Genomic DNA, 23,723 nt, shown 5'->3' on the forward strand with positions numbered 1-23,723 from the left:
TCAGGAGAGGACTCTTATTAAATTCGTTCAATTTGGGGCAGATTAGACACTATATGCCTGAATTACAGTAACTTCCAATTTCACTGCATTAAAATGATGCTTTAGCATTTAGCTAAGTGCTGCTAGCATGTTTTAGTATGTTTCTAGCATGTTGACAGTATATTTAGCACTTGCTGACGCTTTTTTATATGTTGCTAGGAGTCCATAACAGTGTTACACATGACACTTCCTGTTGCCAGTAGATGGCGCTATTGCTATAACCAAATACCGGGCTTGGTGGTGTGTTCAGTACAGGACTCTTGTCAAATGTGTGAAGTTTGGGGCAGATCGGACGTTGCTAGCCTGAGTTACAGCAACTCAGGGGCGTAGCAAGCGTTTCAAAAGTGCGGGGGATGGATGTGGTTTGTTTATAAACAATAAAAACGATGAATACAGTGACAGAGGGGTACAAATGCAGGGCTTAAAGTTCTCCGGCACAGTGCCGGATTTCCAGCTTGCAGCATTTGGCTGGGGAAAAAAATAATCCTACATTTAAAAAAAAAAAATATGAAAAGGGGAGTTACAGCAACTTCCTTTTTCACTACATTAGTAGCATGCTTTAGCACTTAGCTAAGTGTTGCTAGCATGTATTAGTATGTATCTAGCATGATGCCAGCTTATTTAACACTTGTTGACACTTTTTAATATGTTCATAGGAGTCCACAATGTAACTTCCTTTTACCAGCAGGTGGCGCTATGACTATAACTGAATTTGGTCATGAGTGTTTGTTCAGGACAGAACACCTATCACACGTGTGAAGTTTGGGGAAGATCGGACATTGCTTGCCTGTGTTACATCAACTTCCTTTTTCACTACATTAGTAGCATGCTTTAGCACTTAGCTAAGTGATGCTAGCATGTATTAGTACCTAATATGTACCTATCACACGTGTGAAGTTTGTCGAAGTACAAGGCATGGAAATGGCAAAAACTGCACAAAAATCGTACAGGAAATTCAAAATAACTTACTTCATGTTGGGTTTTGGATTTTGTACCAAGAGACTTTTTTGTAGATAATGGTGTGCTACATGTGTGTACCGATTTTCATGCATGTACCTGAAACGTAGCTCGAGGCGCACTCCGTTGAAATTTACCAGGTGGCGCTATAGAGCCATTTTACCACACCCACTTCTGAAACCTATATCAGATGTAAATTTTCGCCAGTCCTGATGCGTGTGCAAAGTTTCGTGAGTTTTGGAGCATGTTTAGGCCCTCAAAAGTGATTCATTTCAGAGAAGAAGAAGAAGAAGAAGAAGAAGACATGGAGAAATTCCAATAGGGTCCTCTCACTGCAGCGCTCGTGCCCTAAATATAACTCAAGACTTGAATCAAGACTTTCAAAAGTTTTTTTCTCACTTGAATAACCCTTCAATTTATCTCAATTTAAGTAAAACATAAATAAATATATACGTTCCAATGTCTGCTAATATTGTTCGATCCTAGTGACTTGATGTTTAACCAGTCAAAATCGACTCAGGTGAAAGTGTATAGTGTATGCCTCCCTCTGAAAGCTCATCGGCAAAAAAGAAGTGTTGACCAAACTGTAGGACAACACTGCTCTCTGCTGGATTGAAAATGTATAGTTTACATTTCTTTGAACTGTAGGCTCTGCAATTTTAATTCCCACTACACAAAGATTTTGATGAATTTTGACTTCATAGTTGTATCGGATATTAATGGAAAATAAATAGATAAATAGTAGTTAATAAATAAATAGTTTCGTAGAACAAAAAAAATTAGAAGATCCGATTAATTTACTGTTTTGTCCAACTCATCTGCAGTGTTTTGGCGCCCTCTGCTGGACATGGTTGAAGGCATCTCTTAAAAACACTAAGACTAGGACACTCAATTGTAGTTTGACTTCTCAATGTTCGATTTAATAGCAAGGTATATTACATTATAAATCTTCCAAATACAAGTACAACTGAAAAAAAAAATGCATTTATGAAATACTGCAATACTGATTTAGTACAAACATGAAATAATGGAAAAAATAAACACTTTTTTTGTATTGGAAAACTTGTGCAGAGTCATGTCCTCTCAAATATAAACAAAACAGCTTATGAATTCTATGTCCTATATTAACATTTTATCATTTTGAAAATGATATGCTTATATATATATATGCATTTTGTGAGTTAGTGAAATTAAAGTCGTTGTAAATACTGCTAACATAGCAAACTGAGAATTTTGTTAAAATGTTTATGCAGAGAGGAAGAAAGTTCCACCATGAAATGAGGCTCTTGAAGTGCAGTTTTTCAGCATATATAATATTCAGCGGAGAAACCATCAAGTATTTGAGCCAAAGTTTTGTTGACTATCAATTTGAAAGAGAGAAGCTTTTATTAAAGAAAAAGAAGAGATTCATCTCAGATGTTTTTATCAACCATTAAGTATAAAAAAAGACTCATCATTGTGCCTTTTAGCGAGGCTATTATAATTTTCTGTTTTCTTATTGTTTTCTTGATTGTTTGTATGTTTTATAAAGCAAAATAACCATTTTAAAACCCTACTTTCGCCCAGTTTCATATCTCCGTTCATGTGAATATTAATTTGATTTTAAAGTATCAGCCTGATTATGTGCACAAATACCTTCCCCTTCAATATGCCTTTACATTCATAAACAAAACCAGATTGGCTAAGAGGTAAAGATGGACAGAGATGTCAAACTGTCCTTCTGAATGAGAAAGAGTGCAGTATTGTACAGGGCTGAGTTATAGTCGCTGAGAGGTCCTATAGTGTGCTTGTTCTCCAGTCTCACAAAAGAGGAATCGCTGTCCTCCTCATATTTCGTCTAGGTAGAGGGTCACACTTGCAGCCTCTCTCTCAGCAGGAAGAGGCACTGATCTTCTCTGTTACTTCAAGATCTGATTTGGCGACAAGAAACCGGAGCCGTCCTCCCCCCAGACGAATCAAATCCACAGCACTGTGAGAGGCAGACAAAGCAGGATTCAAATGTCAGGGTTAAAATAATTTATAATTTATAAACATTTATATTGCAAAGGATCATGCCTGGTGAAAATATTACGTTAACACTTTGCAAACATTATCTGCTAGCCGAGCACTGACCTCTGGTAGTCTGCTCCAATGAGACTGGTCCCATTCACTGCCAGGATTCTGTCACCAATGCAAAGTCGCCCATCTGCAGCAGCTGGTCCATCTGGAATCAGTGTCCTGATGTAGATTCCAGGAGAGTTCAGAGGGGTATGCTGTGTATAGAGAGAGGGAGAAAACAGAGAATTATTTGTTGCCTTTTCTTACAACAGAAAATACGGAATCGTAGCAAAAGCATCGGTTCCAACAGACTAGTGTTTTTTACAGCTCATAATATCAATCAGAATTTTGTGTAAACCACAATCAGACATATGTCCAGTAAATAGAAATTGATCAGCATAAAATGTAAAAGTCTTTTGCTGTTTTATAATAAAATTTTAACACAAGCTCTGTACTTAAGCTGCCTTGCTGTCTATAAATAAAATAATATATCTTAACTTGTCAGTTGTATTTGGATTATTTTAAATGAGATTTCCACAATTCTAGGATTGCCATGGATGAATATATTTGGGCTAAATCTAAATACAAAGCAGCATAATTTTGCTGGCAACATTTTTGAACACCCTTCAAGAGAGTGCTTTTGTGATGCTTGCATGTTTCCTTTCACATTCAAAGTGAAATGTCCAATGAGTGGGGCTAAAGGTGCTAAAAGGTTAATGCTCTATTGCATTTAAAAAGTAAATCACCTACTCTAAACCTAACATATAGTGTTAACAAAAGCAAAATATAGTAAAAATACATTTGCTAAGGCAACCATTACAATTTAGCTTGCCCCTGCAATTCCCTGAGCTCTTTTATCTGGACTTCATCAGATTATTCAAGACTCTTACTAAAATGCAATGCTAAGCTGTACCAGATGAGCTACTGAGCAAGTTTACTGCATCAGAAAAGACATTATTCTAAAGCTGTTATGTGTTTAAAATGTCAAAATGATAGATTTAATTAGTTTACAAATCATGCAGAATGATAAAAAAGTTTTGATATCATTACATAAAAATGAAAAGCAACCACACATAAACAAAGCATTATTATTATTATTTTAAATCTGACATTGTATTCATAATTTGTGTGAAAAGCAATAAAATTCGTTGGTGTTTTATTACCACTAGTGTTCATTTCAATGGGAAATTACAGTGAATTGTAGGAAGGGGTCCCACTTTACATTAGGTGGTATTAGTATGCACTTACATCAACAATAAGTACAATGTACTTATTATGTATATATTGTATTGTAAAACACTTTTTCTTCTATTGATGTGCGATATGGTTAAGGTTAGAGACAGGTTTGGTGGGTTTAAAGGTGAGTTAAGGTGGAAGGGACTGGTCAACATTAGAAATGTAATTACAGAAATTATTTACAGATGTAATTACATGCAGGTATTTTTATATAAAAAAAATAGTCACATGTAAAAACACATATGTGCACGATAAGTGCATTGTGTCAAATTATTAATTTAAATGTACTTAAATGTAGTTAAGGCCACCTAATATAAAGTGGGACCTACTAAGGTAGGTTTTTTTTGGAGATATACAAACATGTAGGTAGAGGCAATTTTTTTCCAATGAGCCTACAGTATATGTGTGAGCATCATGCTGTCTAGGTTTTGGAACAAATCTTTAGTGTTATGGGTTATATGCATAGAACATTGAACGCCAGTGTTAAATTTCAGCAGAGCAGTACTGCAGAGACTCACAAGCCCATCGATAAGTCCCATTCCCAGGCCGTAAGGTCCTTTATCCAGGTCCACTACAAAGACGGAACAGATATCATCAGAGTTTGGGGCCAGATGAGAGACAGGGACAGGGAAAGGAAAACCACAACCACTCAAAGGGCCTGGAGTGAGGCAGGGATAAACAAACAAACACACACACACACAGGACTCAGTGCTCATTTGACGCACACGCAGACTCTACACACAGACTCCGTAGTCGGGCCAATAAACAAAATCAATATGTTCTCAATGGGAAAATGCATCTGCTGCACATGCAAACAAAGTTATTAAATGATGCAGAGAGTAAACACATAGAAAACTGACAGAACTATACACAGATAAATCTGTTCATATGTTTATAAGAAATAAACACATGCATTCACACATAAACTCATTCAAGTGAAATAAAAGAAATGTACACAAATCGGATATGATTATATGTCTGCCATTGAATAATCAAAACTAACACGTGCAAACACTAACAGAGTCATTCATATTACACAGTACATTTTCATGTCTGCATTGTGTGCAATATCTTATTCATTTTCTTTTATTGCAATCACGCAATTAAGAAAATATAGCAGCAGTGTTTAATTTTTTAACTCAATTTTTACTCAATTGTCCTTGGTGAGAAAACGTCACTATTAAATCAAGTATTAGTCTCTTATAAATAAATACACACTGGTAAGTGAAAGTTTTTTTTTTATTATTATTAGTTTGTCTTTGGAAAAAAAAAACTTTCAATTTGATAAATTGCTATTATAATAAAAAATATACTTAAATAAATTAATAATGGTCTTTATTGCCATCCTGTTATAAGCTCTATCCTGTTGATGATGAACATTTTCTTGACTTTTATAAATAATCCAGTTGCATCAGTTGATTCAATTAAAGTTGCATCAGTTCAAACAGCTGATAAAAACATCACAAAGCTTTTTGTTTCACAAGACATTACCTGATAGGCTGGAGTGGTGTGGATTACTTGTGAATTATTGTGATGTTTTCATCAGCTGTTTGGACTCTCATTCTGACGGCACCCATTCACTGCAGAGGATCCGTTTGTGAGCAAGTAATGCTAAATTTCTCCAAATCTTTTCTGATGAGCATCTACATTTTGAATGGCCTGAGGGTGAGTACATTTTAAGCAAATGTTCATTATTCCTACAAAATCATCTTAATATATATGTACTGTATAACATGAATGATCCAAGAGAAAAAAACTAGCAGAAAGAACACACACCTCCACGACCCTAAAGGCGTTTTTGACTTGCCTTCAATGCCATTGCTGATGAAGCCATTGATTTTCTTGTGCTCTGGAGTTGAACGCATGCAACCATTGGACTTTGTGTGAGAGTGTGTATGTGTGTGCTCTTGTGAGGCATGCTCAGGGTAGTGGGCTGTATTGGACTGTGTGTTGGAGTGTATATACGTGTGTTCTGGATAGAGGGGCGTATTAGGTGGAGTCAGTATACAGGAAGAGTCTGTCGCTTGGGTTTGGCTGGCGTAACGGACGCTGGTCCCGTTTCTGTAGTGAATGCTATGCGGCGGCTTGTCTCTGGGACATTCCTCAGCTCCAGCTCCAGCTCCAGCTCCCTCTCCTCTTCCACCGAGACCCGCGGAGGAGACCCGCACCTCCCCCTCTCCCTCCCCACGCAAAGGAGGTGCTGGATGGGGACTGGAGTGAGGCTGAGGAGGCTCACGCTGGAGAACCGAATTACCATGTTATCATCATTTTATTAATATCCATATTTTTTCACAGAGCCAAGCAGATGTTGACAACAAAGGTCAAACATGTCAGCTATTCCTTTCCATGTTTGTCTATTTAAGAATATAATGCTATGATGAGATTTTAAATTTTTTTTTTTTTTTATGGAATTTTTAAAATGTGTAATTTTGCTTTGGAGAAAAGGACTTTATATTTGTATTATTTTCTACAATTTTAGAAGACACAGTTGCTCCACATCTGAAATGAATATGGTGACTCCCATATAAATTAATAGGATTGGATGCCCTCTGCTGAAAACCCACAATACATTGGATACATTTTATTATCTTCAATTGTTATAAAAATAAAGTTTTTTTAATAAAAGGCTTTTAATAGGGATGTGCATTATGTTTCATTTCAACTGCATGAGTATTTGAATGATAAATCAGCATTCAGTACTCTTGTGGAGGAAGAACTTTAACAGAATTATACCATATGGCAGTTTAACTGATGGCAGAAACAAATAAACAATGAAATAAGGCTTGGATAATCTTTAAACAGTGTTGCAACACTGGAAAATTTGTAGCGTTTCTTTGTGGACTGACTTACACATGGCCATAATTTAGCCGGCAGCTTCTAATTAAACAGCTAATCTTGTAATCAGATTAAGAATGACTCTCATGTCTAGAATTTAAATCATAGTGTTCTGTGATACAATACTTAAGCTAGTTCACTTTTTTTTAATAATGACCAGCAAAAGCCAGATGCTGATGAATATATCTTAATAATAATGTTTTTGAGCAGCAAATCAGCATATAAGAATGATTTCTTGAGGATCATTTGACTTTGTATACTGGAGTATATATTAAAGGGATACTCATCCCCAAAATTAAAATGTTGTCATTAATCACTTACCCCCATGTCGTTCCAAACCCATAAAGGCTTTGTTTGTCTTCGTAACACAATTTATGATATTTTAGATGAAAACCGGGAGACTTGTGACTGTCTCTTAGACTGCAAGGTAAGTTACACTGTCAAGATCCAGAAAATTATGAAAAGCATCGTCAGAATAGTCCATCTGCCATCAGTGGATCAACTGTAATGTTATGAAGCGACGAGAATACTTTTTGTATGCAAATAAAATAAAAATAATGACTCTATTCAACAATTCCTTTGTTAACAGTCTCATGTGTCTCTCAACACATCACTCAAACTGCCTACGCTCTTCTGTGTCGGCCGCATTCTGACGATGCTTTTCATACTTTTCTGGATCTTGACAGTGTTACTTGGCAGTCTATGGGACAGTCACAAGTCTCCCGGTTTTCATCCAAAATATCTTAAATTGTGTTCCGAAGACAAGCAAAGCTTTACGGGTTTGGAATGACATGGGGGTAAGTGATTAATGACTAAAATATCATTTTGCGGTGGAGTAACCCTTTTAAATAGAACAGTGATTTTACAATATTACAGTTTTTACTGTATTTTTGATCAAATAAATGCAGCCTTAGTGAGGAGAAAATACTTTTTTCAAAAGTCTTAATGATTTTTTTAAAGAAGTTTAAGACTGCAGTGTTTTATTTGTATTTTATTCAAAATTTACCTGAGAATCCTGACGGTCTGAACAGCCATTAGAAGGATGGCTCTTGGAGCGAAGACCCCAAACGAAATGACGAACGTAAAGTAGTTGACGGTATATATTGTCCTCCACGCTGTCACTCTCCAGGTCCACCTTGAATCCAGCACTCGGCAGCACAATAGGAGGATGGTTCTCAAAACTCTCTAGCAGATCAACTATTGTAAAGACACAATTGCATAATGTACAGTGGACTGCACAAAGTCTCTGGTAATAAAATCGACAGTACTCATTTATATTCCTTAAATGTGTCTGTCTACCTGTTCTGTAGATATATGCTTCATCTTCACTGCTTGGTTGCCAGATTGGTACAGGACCGAGCTCCGCCATTAGCTGGTACTGAGTGAGGATTCTGTGTAACTGAACCGGCTTCAGAGATGGATGCTCTGCACACAGAGCTTTCCAACTCACCTACAAACAAACAAACACACACACACATACATTGGGCCCTATTTTAATGATCCAAACACAAAGTGTAAAGCGCAAGGCGCAGGTGCACTCAGGGCATGTTCAAATCCACTTTTGCAATTTTTTACGATGGAAAAACGGCTGGCACACCCGGACGCATGGTCTAAACAGGTTGTCCCTGTTCTCTTAATGAGTAATGGGTGTTTTTTTTGCGTAACGTGCAATAAACCAATCAGAGTCTCATCTTCCATTCCCTTTAAGTGCCAGTTGCGCTCGTGCCATGACGGATTTGCTGTTTACACGGCAGAATTCGGCAAACACAAAGACAGAACGCCTCTCTGAAATGAAACGGAGCTGCTCGTGTGCGAGCAAATAGATAGACTAATTCTGATACATGCGATGACTATCCATTATGACATATAGGCATTTATATATATATATATATATTTAATATATTTAATATATATTTACTTAGCCTACAAAAACTCTTATGCATTGCAATCCTTAAATTTTTAATATTTGACATGTTTGTGTGGTGCTGTGTGTCCCTGTGTTTAATAAGCAGTGTGTACGTGCGTTGTGGACGCGCCTATACTAACACGCTCTTTAAATAACAAAGAAAAAACATTGCGCCAGACTTTACACCTGTTTGAGATGGTCTTTGGCTCAAGTCTATTTTCAGCTCCTTAAAATAGCAATGCACCTGAACACGCCCCTTTTTTAGACCAGTATGCCCATGAGCGCGCAAATGAGCGCAAATGCATATGCGGGAAAATGCGAACTGAAACTAGCAAACACACTTGCCATGCGCCTTGTATGGCATTGCACCGGGGGTATTATAGGGCCCTTTGGGTTTCCATGTTTCAAGGGGACATTATGGGGACATAGATGTAATGGTTTTAATACTGTATAAACTGTATTTTCTATCTTATTACTCTAAATGTTCCCCTAATACTACACCTCCCACAAAACTTTCTCCTATTTTAGATTTTCAAAAAAGATAATTCTGTATGATTTATAAGCAACCTTCCTTGTAACATACAAACACAAACACAATAAAAATCAAGGTTACAAATGGAGATTTTATTATTATTATTTTTTTGTTTGTTTCCCAAATAACCTTTCAGTAATCAGTTCTTAAAATAGCAATATTTATCTCAGTGTTAAGAACCTTTTTTACTCTAAAGAAAAACAAATCATAATTTTAAGAAGTTAAACTACAGTCAAGCTATCTATTAAAATAGGCTACACTATTATAAAAATTACTATAAATTAGTTTTTCTGTCAATTGTTTTTTAATTATATATTTTACTTTATTTATAACAATAAAGCTTATATTATCAGTGCAATATTGAAATGATTTAGTACATACAGACTTAAAATTATCTGAAGAACCTGATTTACTATATAAAACGGATATAAAATTGATATGAACTGCATTACCTGTGAAAGCTGTTGTGGGGATGTGGCAAGGATGCTCACAGCGCTACAGAACTTGGCAAAGAATTTATGAGCGAGATGAATGTGCCCCGCCCCTTTTGCCCAGTCAAATAGCATCTTGACACTAGCCTGGATCTGCGGGACCCGAGAACGCTGAAACCAGCCACGTGTGGGGCCTAAAACACACATTTACACACACAACTGTTATGCAAAGGATGCATATGAAAACACTAAACAAACACTTTTCAGAATCATGGCATACTGTAATACTGGTAATAAAATGAAGATGGTTCCAGTAAATAGGAGTAGTCACAGTTTATTACAGTACTACATGTCAAATTATGTGAGTGTAAGAGGGTGTTTGTGTGTAAGACCAGCTCTGATCCTCTGTCTGTTATGACATAAAGAGGATTATGGGTGTCTGGAGAAATAATCTTCACCTGACCATGAGTAGTGCACACAAAAACCACATATGTTTCGTACAACCCTTTAAAAAAGGAAACTAGTTTCTGGTTTTGCAACAAGTATTACTGATAAAATAATATTAATAAAAAAAAAACTGTGTCATTAAATATATTATATTTAAACATACACTGCTGTTCAAAAGTTAGGATGCATTAAATTGATCAAAAGTGACAGTAAAGACATAATGTTAATTTTTTTTTATTTTTATAAATGCTGTTCTTTTGAATTTTCTTGATTTTCTGAATGAATGAATGAATGAATGAATGAATTTAAATGATTATGGATTCATCAAGAGTAGTATGCAGCATAACTGGTTTCAACTTTGATAATAATAAGAAATGTTTCTTCATCACCAAATCAGAATATCAGAATTATTTCTAAAGGATTATGTATTGCTAAATTAAGCTTTGTCATCATAGAAATAAATGTGATTTTAAATTATATTCAAACAGAAAATGGTTATTTTAAATTGCAATATTTCATAATAGTTTTATAGTATTTTTGATCAAATAAATTCATATATTTACCCTGGTGAACATAACAGACGTCTTCCAAATAATTTTTATATTTCAATAAAATAAAATATTTAAATATTATACTTATAATATTAATAGTATACTTAAATGTCTCACTAATTAAAATCTCACTTAAAAAAAATCTTCCCTAAAATATGAATCAATTACTTTATTAATACTGAATTGATCTTAAAGTTAAGCAAGCAAACGATGACTCACTATCTTACATCTTTGTAATTCTGCTATTTTTGTACTAGAAGAGCATTCTGGACCTTCTGTTTAACATTTCTTGTCATGTATCATGAAAAAATAAATAAATAAAGTAAATATTTATTCCCTAAGAACTGATGGAGAAAGTCCATTGGCTCACAGGTTAGTTAGAGTATCTTCAACACTAGAGGGCAGAATGAATACTTTGTTTCAATTCATCAGTTTCCATTCTGATATTTCTTCATTTATAAGTCTTTCACCCCTTTTTCTTCTGCCTGCAATTGCTGACTCACTGCCTATGTCCTGTTGTTGCCATAGCAGCATGCCTAATGAAAATATATGACAGTAATATTTGAGTGTGTCTCTTGAGTCTGTGTGTGTGCTACACAGAAATCAAAGGGGTAAAAAGATTCTAGAAGCTGAGCTTGAACAAACCTTTATCGATGAGTTGATTGAAGAGTGAGACGTTGGTGAAGAAGAAGAGGTAGGCAAACATTTGACTCTGAATCTCTGAATGGACCTGGTACTGTTGCAGCAGGTCTGATGTAGTCTGAAACACACTCACCACCCTGCGAACAGCCTCTGGCATCACACACACAGCACACACACACACTCCAACAGCCCGCCGGCACTGCTCTGATGCAGACTCCGTCCCAAATGGGTTACAGTCCAACAGCCCGGGCAACACAACGTACAAGGTCTGGAATGTAAAGAACAACCATTTCTTATAATAACATGAACAACCAGACACCTATAGACACACAAGAAATCATTCTAATAATGGTCAGAATATTGAAAAACTTTCTAATACAATAACTTGATGAAACATAAATAGTTGGTTTTCCAGGTGTGTATAGATGTGGTATGTCACCCACTTACCCACACACACACACACACACACACACACACACACACACATATATATATATATATAATAAAGAGTTGTGCTGCTTTATATATTTGTGGAAACTGTCTTTTAAGGATTTGTTCATTAATAGAATTTTATTTTAATGCACACTGATCAATTTAATACATACTGAATAATTAAATACTAATTTCTTTCTGTAAAAAAGAAAAGAAAGGAAAAGCAAAATACTTACTGAACCCGAACTTTTGAAAAGTAAATAAAACTAAAACTAAAACTAAATTGACCTCTACATCCACTGTTTGTAACAAGTATTAAATATGTTTTACTAATTTGGTACAATAACGTGATGTCATTTCAATTATCATTTTATTATTCAAAATACTAATATTTGATTAACTGCGATTCATTTAGGAAATTTAGGAAATAATTAATATTAACTACTAAATACTATTAATTACTATTACTATTACTAACTACTACATTTGTGAATCAAAAATGACAGACAGGCTACAAATAGGAAAGACAATGAGGACACGAGGTGGAGGAGAAGAAGACCTAAAGACATACAAGCAAACCAGCAGCCACACACACATTAAATAATTCATTCCCAGCAGCCCTGGTAACATCCTACAGTGGTGTGCCACACATATAACGTAATACTACCCTTTACCTTAGTGATGTAGTAAACACACTGCTGAAAGGTGTACATGATCAATTCCTCCAGTATGGTCATAGCTTCTTCGTTTGCTGATATTGTTGCTGAGAGGAGAGATTCTTTAGATCCCGCTGCAACAAGGGACAGAAAAAAAATACAATTAGACCAAATGCAGTATTTGATGTGTCTTTTACACCCTCTAATCCTCCTGTCTATTTAATGTTTTGAATTTTGTCAGTACTGGACCCTATAGACCCAGTTCCCAATCCATGCCGAATGTGCTTCATACCTTTATCATCCATGAGCTCAATAGTCTGCATGAACGCAGGTGATTTCTGCTGGATAAAATACAGTATTTCGATGGCATTAGACATCCAGAAGAAAATGAACTGGAGATCAGGTACTAGGTCTGAGATGCTGAGCAGAGACAGCGAGGCAGGATCTTGACTGTATAACCACACAAAACCACACATTCATCAGCCTTCAGAATTAGTGACGGCCTATTCAGCAGCGCATGACCTTAGAGTGTCACGCGTTCAAAGTGCACACATGTGCGTATTATAAGGCGGAACATGATACTCACTGCTGAGCTTGCTTCTGTGCCAACTCCTTTGTCTTCTCCTGCGAGACACAGACACCGATGGCAATTAATGTCATCAAAGTTTAAATAGCTTCACGTGGGAGGTATAATACCTTGGTATCGTTTCTACGTTTTCAGACTTTTCGTCCTTGCTCTTTTCTTTGGCTGGTTAATATTGGCGCTGACGGCTGACCTTCTAATATTGGATTTTAATAATTAATGAGTTTAAAGACAGTCATTAAATGCTTCAGGATAGTTTCATTGGGAATCGGTTAAATAGACGTTCACAAATGAACACTATTCAACTAATTTTGTAGTGTTTAAATCAACATAGGCGAATGCTTTTGTTAACAAAGAAAAAAGGGCATGTGAGGTGACTTGGAGTCCTGACCCTCACAGCAGAAAATCAATGAGTGGGTCATCTGGGATTTATCCCGATCATGCTAATGCTTTTGCAGTGCATTATGTGAATAAAAAACACACTTGCACTTGGACATTACAAACATGCAGTATCTAAATTCTAAATATATCTAAAATGCAATGCAATATCTAAAATCTAAAGTGCAACATTGTAAATCAATCACTGGAAAGTCATAGAGACAAAACTTGCTTTGTTTGCCTTTCCATCATTTTCTTCTCCCATACTGAAATACAATCAGCCTCAGTGATATGATATCGACTACACTGTAACAGTTGGAGGAATTGTGGGAAATATGTTTTAAGTTTTAGTGAGCATTGTATGACGGTAAAGGTAAAAATATTGTATGATGAACAGAATTAATGTTTATTTCCCTGAAAAGTACTATATTTGATGCCATACTGGATATTTCATTTATTTGCATTGGTTGGCGTCAAATATTTATTTCTTTAGAAGCCCTGCAAATGACATGCTGAAAAAAAAATTCAGAATTAGTTTCCACAAATGAAGAATTTGTTCCCTAGTTTTAGTTAAATCATGGTCATGAATTTAGAATTGTTTTGCTCACTTAAGTTAATCATGGCTACTTTGTATTAAATCAAAATCAAACCACTTTTATTTAAATGAAAACAAGAGAACAAATTATAACAAACGTGGCCACTATGTACTACAATGGGCAAACAAATGAATAAGTTGTTGAATTCCTAATTTGTGGCCATGATCAAACTAAAATGATGGAACAAAATAATTAAACAAGGAAACAAATTCCTAATTTATGGAAAGTAATTCTTAAATTGTGGCCACAATAAATACATTTTATCCTCATGTCGTGTCATGTCAGATACAAACCAAATGGATCAATTAGCCTAAAGTAAAAATCCAATATAGCAGTATATTGTGCATCCATACATTTCAGGGAAATTAACCTAAAATTAACTTACTTTTATTTGTCTCTGCACATTCAATTTGTATAGAAGTATTTTAAAATGAAAAAAAATAACACAAACACAACTAAGCAGTTGATGTGAGTACTAACCCATGCAATGGTCTGAATCCTCTTGGCAATTTTCAGCAATAGTTTACCGAAGCTGCCAGGTGGAAATGTATTTGCTGAGTGCTTGATGCATAGACAAAGCAAATATGCTGGTGTCAGCTTGTGGTCATCTCCGCTCGGCTCAATAAGTGTCAGCACCCTGTTCACCAGCGCATCCTCGTGAGCCCGCTCAAATTCCAACGCAAGCTTTCGTTTCTGTGTACCTCGAGCAGGAGCCTTAGATCTGCGCTGAGACACCACTGGTTCATGTAATACGGCCCCACACATACGACATGCATCCCCTTTCTCAGGCACACTCCCCGACTCACTATCGCATAGTCGTGCCAGCGCCCGAAGTCGAGTGAGAGTTTGGGGAGGAAGAGGTTTCGCACTTAGTGGGTCTTTGTACAGAAAGATGTAATGAGCACCAAAGGACAGCAAATCCCCATGATGTAGTGGAGTGGGCCGCTCAATACGCATGAAGTTAACCAGTACATTGCCGTGAGCGACGGGCTCCAGAAGTAATCGCTGGTCCGAGGAAGAGCGCCGTTGTGGTGCACGACGTATTCGGCAGTGAAGTGGAAGCACATCTGGAGATGACAGGCAGATGTTTGGCCGTGCTGATGCTGTTTCCTGACCAACTGTGTGTTGCTCTCGATTCAACAGGTAAACCAGGCAATCCTGACAAGACGAGAAAAAAAAGAAAACCAAACCATACAAGACTCAACAATTACTATAGAAATACAAGACAGAAGCAATTAGCAATTTTTTCATTTTATGATGTAGTATAGTAGCCTATGCACTATATTTAAATGTTTGGGATTGGGACAATTTTATGTTTTTTAAAAAAAGTATCTTTATGCTGATTGAGGCAGTATTTATTTATTAAAAAATACTGTAACAACAGTAATATTGTAAAATATTATTACAATTTAAAAAAATTTTAAACTGTTTAACTGTTTTCTATTTTATTATATTGTAAAATGTAATTTACTCCTGTGATAGCAAAGCTGAATTTTCAGCAGCCATTCTATAGTCTTGGTGATTTTTGCTTTTACCTGTTGGTTGTACCCTTGAAGGAGCAGCAAGTGCGGTGATTGGTAGAGAGAGTGTTTAACTCCGCCCCCATCTTGTTCTTTACGTGTCTCAGCGTCTCGTGCCGAGCGTGTTCTGATTGGCCCTGGGAGGGTGGAGTAGTACCGTTTAGGTTCCTCACCAGGCAGACCCACCAAGTTAAGTCTGGTTTCACTGAGGCTGCGGCAAAATGAGGAGCCGTGCTGGAGTGTCATTGTTCCTTTAGCGCGGTTTCTTTGTAGCTTCTTTGCTTGAGCATTGATATCTGTCGGGGAGAGAAAACCACTTAGGTAATTGTGACTCATTTTCATCAGCCAAAAACTATCCATATGGGGTTTAATTGAACAGATGAGCTTAACAAAAGATATTGACTCAAAATTGTTTGTTAAAAAAATAATAATAAAAAAGAAAATAACTAGACATATCATAAAATACATTTAACCTTTATTTGTGCTGTCTGTTAGAAGTTACCAGTGTTCTTAAATCATGATAATACACACAAGTATTTAAAGAATTAGAGGACAACAGTGCAGAAAAAGGAGTGAATAATGGAGGTGAAATGCAAAATGTAATAAAAATAAACATTTTAGGTTGTATGCCTTGCTAAATAGTCTCATTTTAAACAAAACTATTGTATGATATGGAAAATAGTGCATACGTCATATTGACTTAATGGTATGGTACATTCGGTGCTTTTTAGTAATATCTAAGCTCGCATACCCATTCAATGTCTAGAGGAAAGAAAAAAAAACCACGTAAACATATTGCAAAAACCTTTTATTTAGTTTGTTCCCAAAAGAAAATCATAAATTCAATTAAAAAATTGGAATGACACAAGGGTGATTAATTGAGGACATTTTCTTGATTTTTGGGATAAACTAGCTGGTTGACCTTGGCAAAAAAGATACTAGGCCTATATTCTTTAGGCCCAAACTAAATTCTGTATTTATATATCTATGTTTTACAGTTATGCATTTAGCACATGCGACAGCAAAGAGAGAAGTAGTGGCTGAAAATTCAGTCATTGTATCACAGTAATAAATTATACTTTAAAATCTATTCAAATAAAAACAGTTGCTTTAAATTGTATTAATATTTCACAATATTACTGTTTTACTGTATTTTTTATCAAATAAATGCAGCCTTGGTGAGACTTCTTTCAAAAACATTAAAGATTTTAATTATTTTAAGCTAATTTGGAATCTTATACATAGAAAATAGTTCCAAATATATAAATTCAAAGGCATGATGAAGTAAGGGTAATATTTTCACCCAATGGGACATGCAATGAGGGATGTGACTAATAATTGCATAGGGGGCAATACATGGTGGTATAATGCTAGCTATAGGAAGTCAGCACTCGATTAGTTCATGAAGCAATGCGGTAAATAATGGGTCTGCAAAGTAATGGCATTGTATATGGAGGTGGGGCTGGTGGCTGACACCATACCTGAGGACAGTCCCCACCTTTAACAATAGTTGTACAGGGCTGTATCAAACGCCAGCCCCGGGGGGAGCTTCGATGGCATCTACCATGCCCACTTCTACTCAAGGTTGAAGATAACACAGGGGAGTTTGTGTGAGTCCCTGGGCATGGGTAAACACCACAACAAATCCAAATCACCAATAATAATAATAATAATAATAATAATTATTATTATTATTATTATAAAACATGAATGTACACACATAATTCTATAAATTCACTCAATCAAGCAAATTTTACCATTATCCTCTAATTTACATTTTCTTGTGATGCATCACAGCATAGATGTTGAATCTGAGCTAATATTTAACGCCATCTACACTCTTAAAAATAAAGGTTATTTAATGGCATGTATGCTTCCATGAAGAAATCTTCATCATTCATGGAACACTTTCACTGCACAAAAGCTTCTACATAGTGGAAAAAGTTTCTTTAGAAAAATATTTTTCACACAAACTAAAAATTATTTTAAGAACTTTTTTTTGTGGGGTTCTTCTATGGCATCACTGTGAAAATTAAGCTTATTATTATTATTTTTAATCTTTATTTTTAACAATGTAGAAGTACATGTGATTTTGGCTCTATAATAGATTCTACAATTATTTTATAGCTAGTACAAGACACAGCGTTGATGTGACAGCAACCATTGGTTATTCAAGAAATCTTTGATATAGGAATGAACTGGAATAGGTCAATTTAATTATCGTTCTACAATATTCTGACATGGTGCTAATGCAGACATAACTGCCAATCCAAACCTATTATAAAACGTGCATGTGTTGGTAAATACCTCAACGCTATCCATAAAGCCCCCAGTAGCATCTGTCACTGAGTAATACAGTATGTGTTTGTGCAGATGGTGTGCTGACTTGCAAATGTAATCCCCCAACCCTTCCTCACCTTTACTCATCTGTGACCTTCATAAACCCTTGATCTAAACGCCCCCACCTTCTCAACCATCAATGCCCTTTTGATTGACTGTGAAAATCACTAGACACATTCATTTTTGGGAGGAAAGTCCTAACGTGAGGAGCAGCAGCATCTCTTCCCATGAAGAAACAGCGGGAGACTAAGCCAAGTTTAAGAAGACCACTGTGAACAAGCTTAACGACTAAGATCCCCACATAAGCCTGTGGCATTTTTATTAATTAAAATGCAGTCACTTGTAGACAAGAATGACAGTAAATGTGTATATACAACATGCACCCCATGAGAAATTATTATGCACCAAATAAAACAGTAGCAAGCTTACGATAATTGGGAAAATTCCCAGGATACCATAATGCATTACTTGAGCAGATGATTCTTCTAACAAGTAAGATTAACTGAAGCTTCTAGTTACACAAACCAGGCGTTTTTAGAGCTAACTGGGTGTAGAGTGACCTTAAAGGACCAATTCATAATTTTCTACATGTCAAATGTAGTAAAAGGCATTTTTGACTACAGAAAACAGAGAAAAGGGGCTGTGGCAAATACAGACTTAAACACCCAAACTTCAACACCCATAATGCACTGGGTTTGATCCGGTTGTCTGTGAACAGGAATAGTTTTTTGTAGTTTTTACAAAACCCCTGAAACTGAAACTTTCGAAAGTCTGCTAAATGGTACAAAACATAATGTGGCCAAATGTTGCTGAAAAGTAAATGGGGACATCTTGCTTTAGGTTATGTTGTAACAACACAAAGCTGGTTGAAAATCGACAAACTAACCTTATAACGCAATTAGGACTCTTAATTTTTAATTTAAAGATAATTATAAATAGTACTGCATCCTAATCCAAACCCTAAATAAACACATTTTGCATTTTAGAATAATAAAAATCTATATAAAAATTCTAATTAATGATGTCTCCAAAGGAAGGTTTAATCAAATATAGCCCTCTTCTAGTGACAAATTTGGCCCCAAAGTACAGCTACACTAAGAAACCAACACACACATGCATTCTCTCCACCCATCCAGGAAGAAAAGCAGTTCAACCTGAGGATAAATTATCCTGAGTAATGTGCCTGCTGATATTGATTTAATTTCCACCCTGTGTTTTGGCTCAATGGCCACCTTGTTGAATTTGTAATTTAGTACAACAGCACCCAGGCACAAATAGAAAGAGAGGGATAGGGTGAGAGAGAGTTACATGGCAGTGTTATGACTAGTCTGCAATAAAAGAGCACAAATAAAATAGTGAAACTGAGACCTCAATTCACCTACTGGAGGCTGGCCATACTACTGCAGACCCAATCATGCATTTATCTCTGGCACCTGCTCTGACATCTGTGTGTTGGCATTAGTGAACCTGAGCAGCCCTGAACGTCAAAGAGCAATCAAGATGTAGTGGCAGTTATCATAGCTCCACAGTGTAGATAGTAGTGATATGTTCAACACAACTTTTATGTCCAGCTCTCAGCACTTAAAAAGAGCGATGTGACAGCAGATTTTAAGCTTCTGTTTTGCAAATATGGGCAACCATATGTTTAAAAACAAGGTTATCATTAAAAATAAGAGAAGTATAGTGTTACATTAAAATTTTTTATCCTAAATGTGTGATAATTAGCTTATTACTGTTCACAACATGTTAATACTATATTATTCCAAACAACCATGGAACCTCAAGACTGAAAACACACTCAACTGATGTCATTTAAAAGATGGTTGCGGCTGAAGACCATTGTACAACATTATGTTCAAAGTGTAATATATAAAGATACTTTTTTTGTTCTGGGTGAGCTGTTTTTTTTACTAATGCAAGCATTTTGTGTTCACGATATTTATCTTTGCCATAATTGGCATAAAAAAAAACAAAATACTCAAGTGAAAAAAAAAGAAAAAAAAATGTGATTAACTGGAAAGTATTATGGTTGGAAATTTCCAATTTCCCGCTTCTGACTTATCCAATATTCTGAAACATCCAATAATATTTAACTATTAGAGCTGTCAAAGTTTTAGCGTAAACATTTTCTGAATAAATTTGCATTATATGAAACACAAGAAAACAGTATTTGATATTAATTTGAATCATAACAGTGTGATTGATTTGGAAACTAATGATTGGTTTAATAATGTTCATGACAGTCATGCTAATACTGCGTTCCAGACAAAAATCTGAATTTAATTTATTATATAATTATAATTTCCTCATTAAAATTATTATTGTAGTAAAAAGTAAAAATTATTCACATTAAAAAAAACTTTACTAGAAAATTGTGTACTGTAATTGTTACTTTTTAAGTAAATCATTGTTATCATATTATTTTCATTTTAATAAATTATTTGTATACCATAACATCTCTAAACATTCCATAAATCATCACATTTTTGTTTTTGTCTTTGATAAAGTAATTATAATATAATGTTTACATTCATTTGTCTTGAAAGGTAAATACTGAAATTTAACAAAAACTTTTTGGCTCTGCTGTACTGGATTTTCCTGTTTCAGTTCATTAGAAAGTACAATCACACAACAAGAACATCTTCTGCTGAGTATGTATTTCTCAGTGAATGCATTTGTGCATTACCTGCGGTGACTGTGTCCTTCTCTTTGGCTGCCAGTTCCTCAACCTCAGCTCTTCGCCTGAGCTCAAAGCGACGAGAGTAACCCTCCTTTGGCTTCCAGAGGTCCTGCAAGAGGAGGGGTTTCTCGTTGTTTCCTAGCGCCCGAAGGCACTCAGTCCTCCACCGCCGATCTGGACCCTCAAACCGTCCAATCACATCACATAACACATAGCTACAGGCCGAGGCCTTGTTTAGAGAATAGCGCTCAAGTGCTTCTTTGATCAACTCTTGGGCACTAGAACGAGGTGTGGCGAGAACGCTTTTGTAGTTAGCGCCGGCGCTGATTTCATCACCAAATATCTTCAGCACACCTGGTGCAGATGATTGGGTGGAAAGCTCAGCTGGATCGTCCCGTACCTGCTCAGGTAGGTCGGTCACAGAACGACGATCCCGATAACTTAGTGTCCGGTACAGAACCTGGGTAAAAGTGCGACTCTGACGCTTCAGCCGGTTTTTGGATGGCAGAGACATGCTGGCAGATGAGGAACCGTAGAACATGGTGCCGGAACTCGCATTGGTTAAAAAACTCCTAGAACTGAGAGAACAACAATTTGTAATAACTGGAACCAGAGGGCTGACAAGTTGAGTTTTGAGCCTTATTTATACATTTATATGGAAATATATATTAAAATACTAGAATTTTCACAAGCTTAAAATGGTTTTAAGTCAGTTATTTCTGTCTTTTGCTTTAATGTGTCAGTAGGAAATATTAGTTCACATTTCCAAACATTCATTTTGCCATTAATTGTAATAATCCTGTGAGATTTTTGTTTGCACAAGAAGTCTGACAGCAGCCAGTGCTCCACACAGAGATCTGATCTCATCATCAGTCTGTCTGGAATAACACGAAGAAACAGAACAAACTGAGACAGACTAAATCCAGAAGATCTGTGGCAACATCTCAAAGATGCTTCAAAAGCTTATTGCTAGATATGCGATAAGGTATAGAGTAAACTTGTCAGCTAATTTCAACTCTTTAATCTATTGTTGGTTTTAGTCAGTGGAACATGGCAGTACTGTACAATCAGAAATATAGATGAGTTTATTACACACACACACACACCTAGAGTCAGAAAGACAGATAGAAATAGACAGGATGGGCAAGGCTGAATTTTTGGATAAAGTAAACAGGGATGTTGCCAAGTATATTATGGAAAATACAGCTTGATGGAAACTATGAGGAATAGATCTGGGCAGCTATGATACAATCATTCTCAATATTCAATAATACAAAATTTACATAAAACAATTAAAGCTGCTCATTGCACGGTGATTAGAGACAGATGGGTGATAGATAGATAGATAGATAGATAGATAGATAGATAGATAGATAGATAGATAGATAGATAGATAGACAGACTGCAGAAATACCTTCTACAGTGTGTGTGTGTGTGTGTGTGTTTGAGAGAGAGAGAGAGAGAGAGAGAGAGAGAGAGAGAGAGAGAGAGAGAGAGAGAGAGAGAGAGAGAGAGAGACTGCATCAGCTAAAATCCCCCACTACTCGGCAGTCTGAACGGAGACCATCTGCTCGTGCGTGAAAATACTTCACAGTGCGCTCGTGAAGCCTATTCACAAACTGCATGTAGTTGACATGCCACCCCAAGTAAATAATCTATCAGGTACTGCGTGCATCTAAAGTACTCATTCGTTCCCTTTTTGCACCCTTCTGATATGCGCATAGTTATTTAAACAAAGCGTTTTATGGTTCTTAAAGGCACAGGGCATTATATGTTAATGAATAATTTAACCTTCATAAACATTTTACACTCTACTGTAATGTAAAAGCGATCAACATTTTTTTAACTGACGTACACTAATGAAAGTTTCATTTTTGTTCTTGAAAAGACTACCAAAAACATCGAACTCGATGTAGCAGAACATTTCTTACCTGTCAAACGCGTTTTATTCCCCGTTTGCTGAAGAGACGCTCATTCGGAGGCATTCATTTTAAAGAAGCGCGTCGGGCTACTGCGGGTCTCCACTAGCAACGGCGCGAGCCAACAAAGGCACCTGCTCGCGAGTCCTAATCCGCTTGTGCGTCTTAACGGGGCTCCGCCAGCCAGTCTCAGAGCTCTGATCCCTCACAAGCCGCTCGCTTGACTCCTATTATTGACATTTGCCAGTATTCTTCTTGCTCATTTGTTAAATTAGCTCCTCGGGCCGGTGGGATACAGTTTAGGTCCGCCCAGTCACTGTCATGGAATGCGACAACGTCTACCTGTATAGAGTGAGGTGTCAAACGTAAATCAGTTTAAAAAAAATCTATTAGTGGTGTGTTCTGAATGGTTTACCTGCTGGTTTTATATTTTATATTTTATTCCGCTCTTCTTGGGCAGTCGTTGAAGCTGTTTATCTCTTTTCCCCTTCTTTTATTTGCCCGTCTCCACTGGCTACTCTAGAGTCTGCATGCTTCGGCGTCTGCATTCCCTGAGCCGACTGCAGCCGGAAAAACCCGAACCGAGAACTCGAAGCTCTCGCGTGTCGTTACGTTTGCACCGTAAATATACTGTCCAAGATTAATTCAGTATTGATGTAATGAACTACAGCTGGTTAGTTTTCTACAGTACCTTTCTGAACTTGAAAAAGAATTATGCTTAATTGTATTTCATGTAGTCTACATGAAAAAGCCTATGCATAATATAGCCTAATGTTACTGAAATAAGTGCACATAAAGGCCACATAAGTGTACTTAAACAGAGTCAGGGGCGCCTCCAAGGGGTGGCCAGGGGTGGCCACAGCCACCATTGTATAAACTCTGGCCCCCCCTGTGGCCACCCCTAGGATGATTTGCAGTGGGTACTATTAATTTAAATGCAGAATGTAAATTCACAATAGTTTAAGAAGTGAAAAAAGGTTTGCAAGGTTTGAAAAAAGATTGCAGA

At 36.4% G+C, this 23,723-nt stretch overlaps 1 protein-coding gene across 3 annotated transcripts; it reads right to left on the reverse strand.

Annotated features, from left to right (window-relative positions):
* Window positions 1–1,888: 1,888 nt before the first annotated feature.
* LOC132143404 (ras-associating and dilute domain-containing protein) lies at window positions 1,889–23,444 on the reverse strand. 3 transcript variants are annotated; one of them, XM_059553587.1, is made up of 16 exons: window positions 22,730–23,444; window positions 20,805–21,376; window positions 17,277–17,396; window positions 15,794–16,074; window positions 14,739–15,416; window positions 13,288–13,325; window positions 12,994–13,151; window positions 12,720–12,835; window positions 11,617–11,881; window positions 9,995–10,167; window positions 8,404–8,554; window positions 8,111–8,301; window positions 6,077–6,506; window positions 4,788–4,840; window positions 3,109–3,248; window positions 1,889–2,965 (listed from the first exon to the last, which is right to left on the reverse strand). In XM_059553587.1, the coding sequence occupies exons 2-16, from the start codon at window positions 21,337–21,339 to the stop codon at window positions 2,866–2,868; spliced, it is 3,429 nt and encodes a 1,142-aa protein (XP_059409570.1). In that variant the 5' UTR covers window positions 21,340–21,376; window positions 22,730–23,444; the 3' UTR covers window positions 1,889–2,865. The 3 variants fall into 3 exon arrangements, with proteins under 3 accessions (XP_059409570.1, XP_059409569.1, XP_059409571.1); XM_059553586.1 differs by having other exon boundaries at window positions 4,788–4,927; XM_059553588.1 differs by lacking the exon at window positions 17,277–17,396 and having other exon boundaries at window positions 4,788–4,927.
* Between the last annotated feature and the right edge of the window lie 279 nt (window positions 23,445–23,723).

This window comes from Carassius carassius, chromosome 7 (genome assembly GCF_963082965.1).
Source record: "Carassius carassius chromosome 7, fCarCar2.1, whole genome shotgun sequence".
NCBI lineage: Eukaryota > Metazoa > Chordata > Actinopteri > Cypriniformes > Cyprinidae > Carassius > Carassius carassius.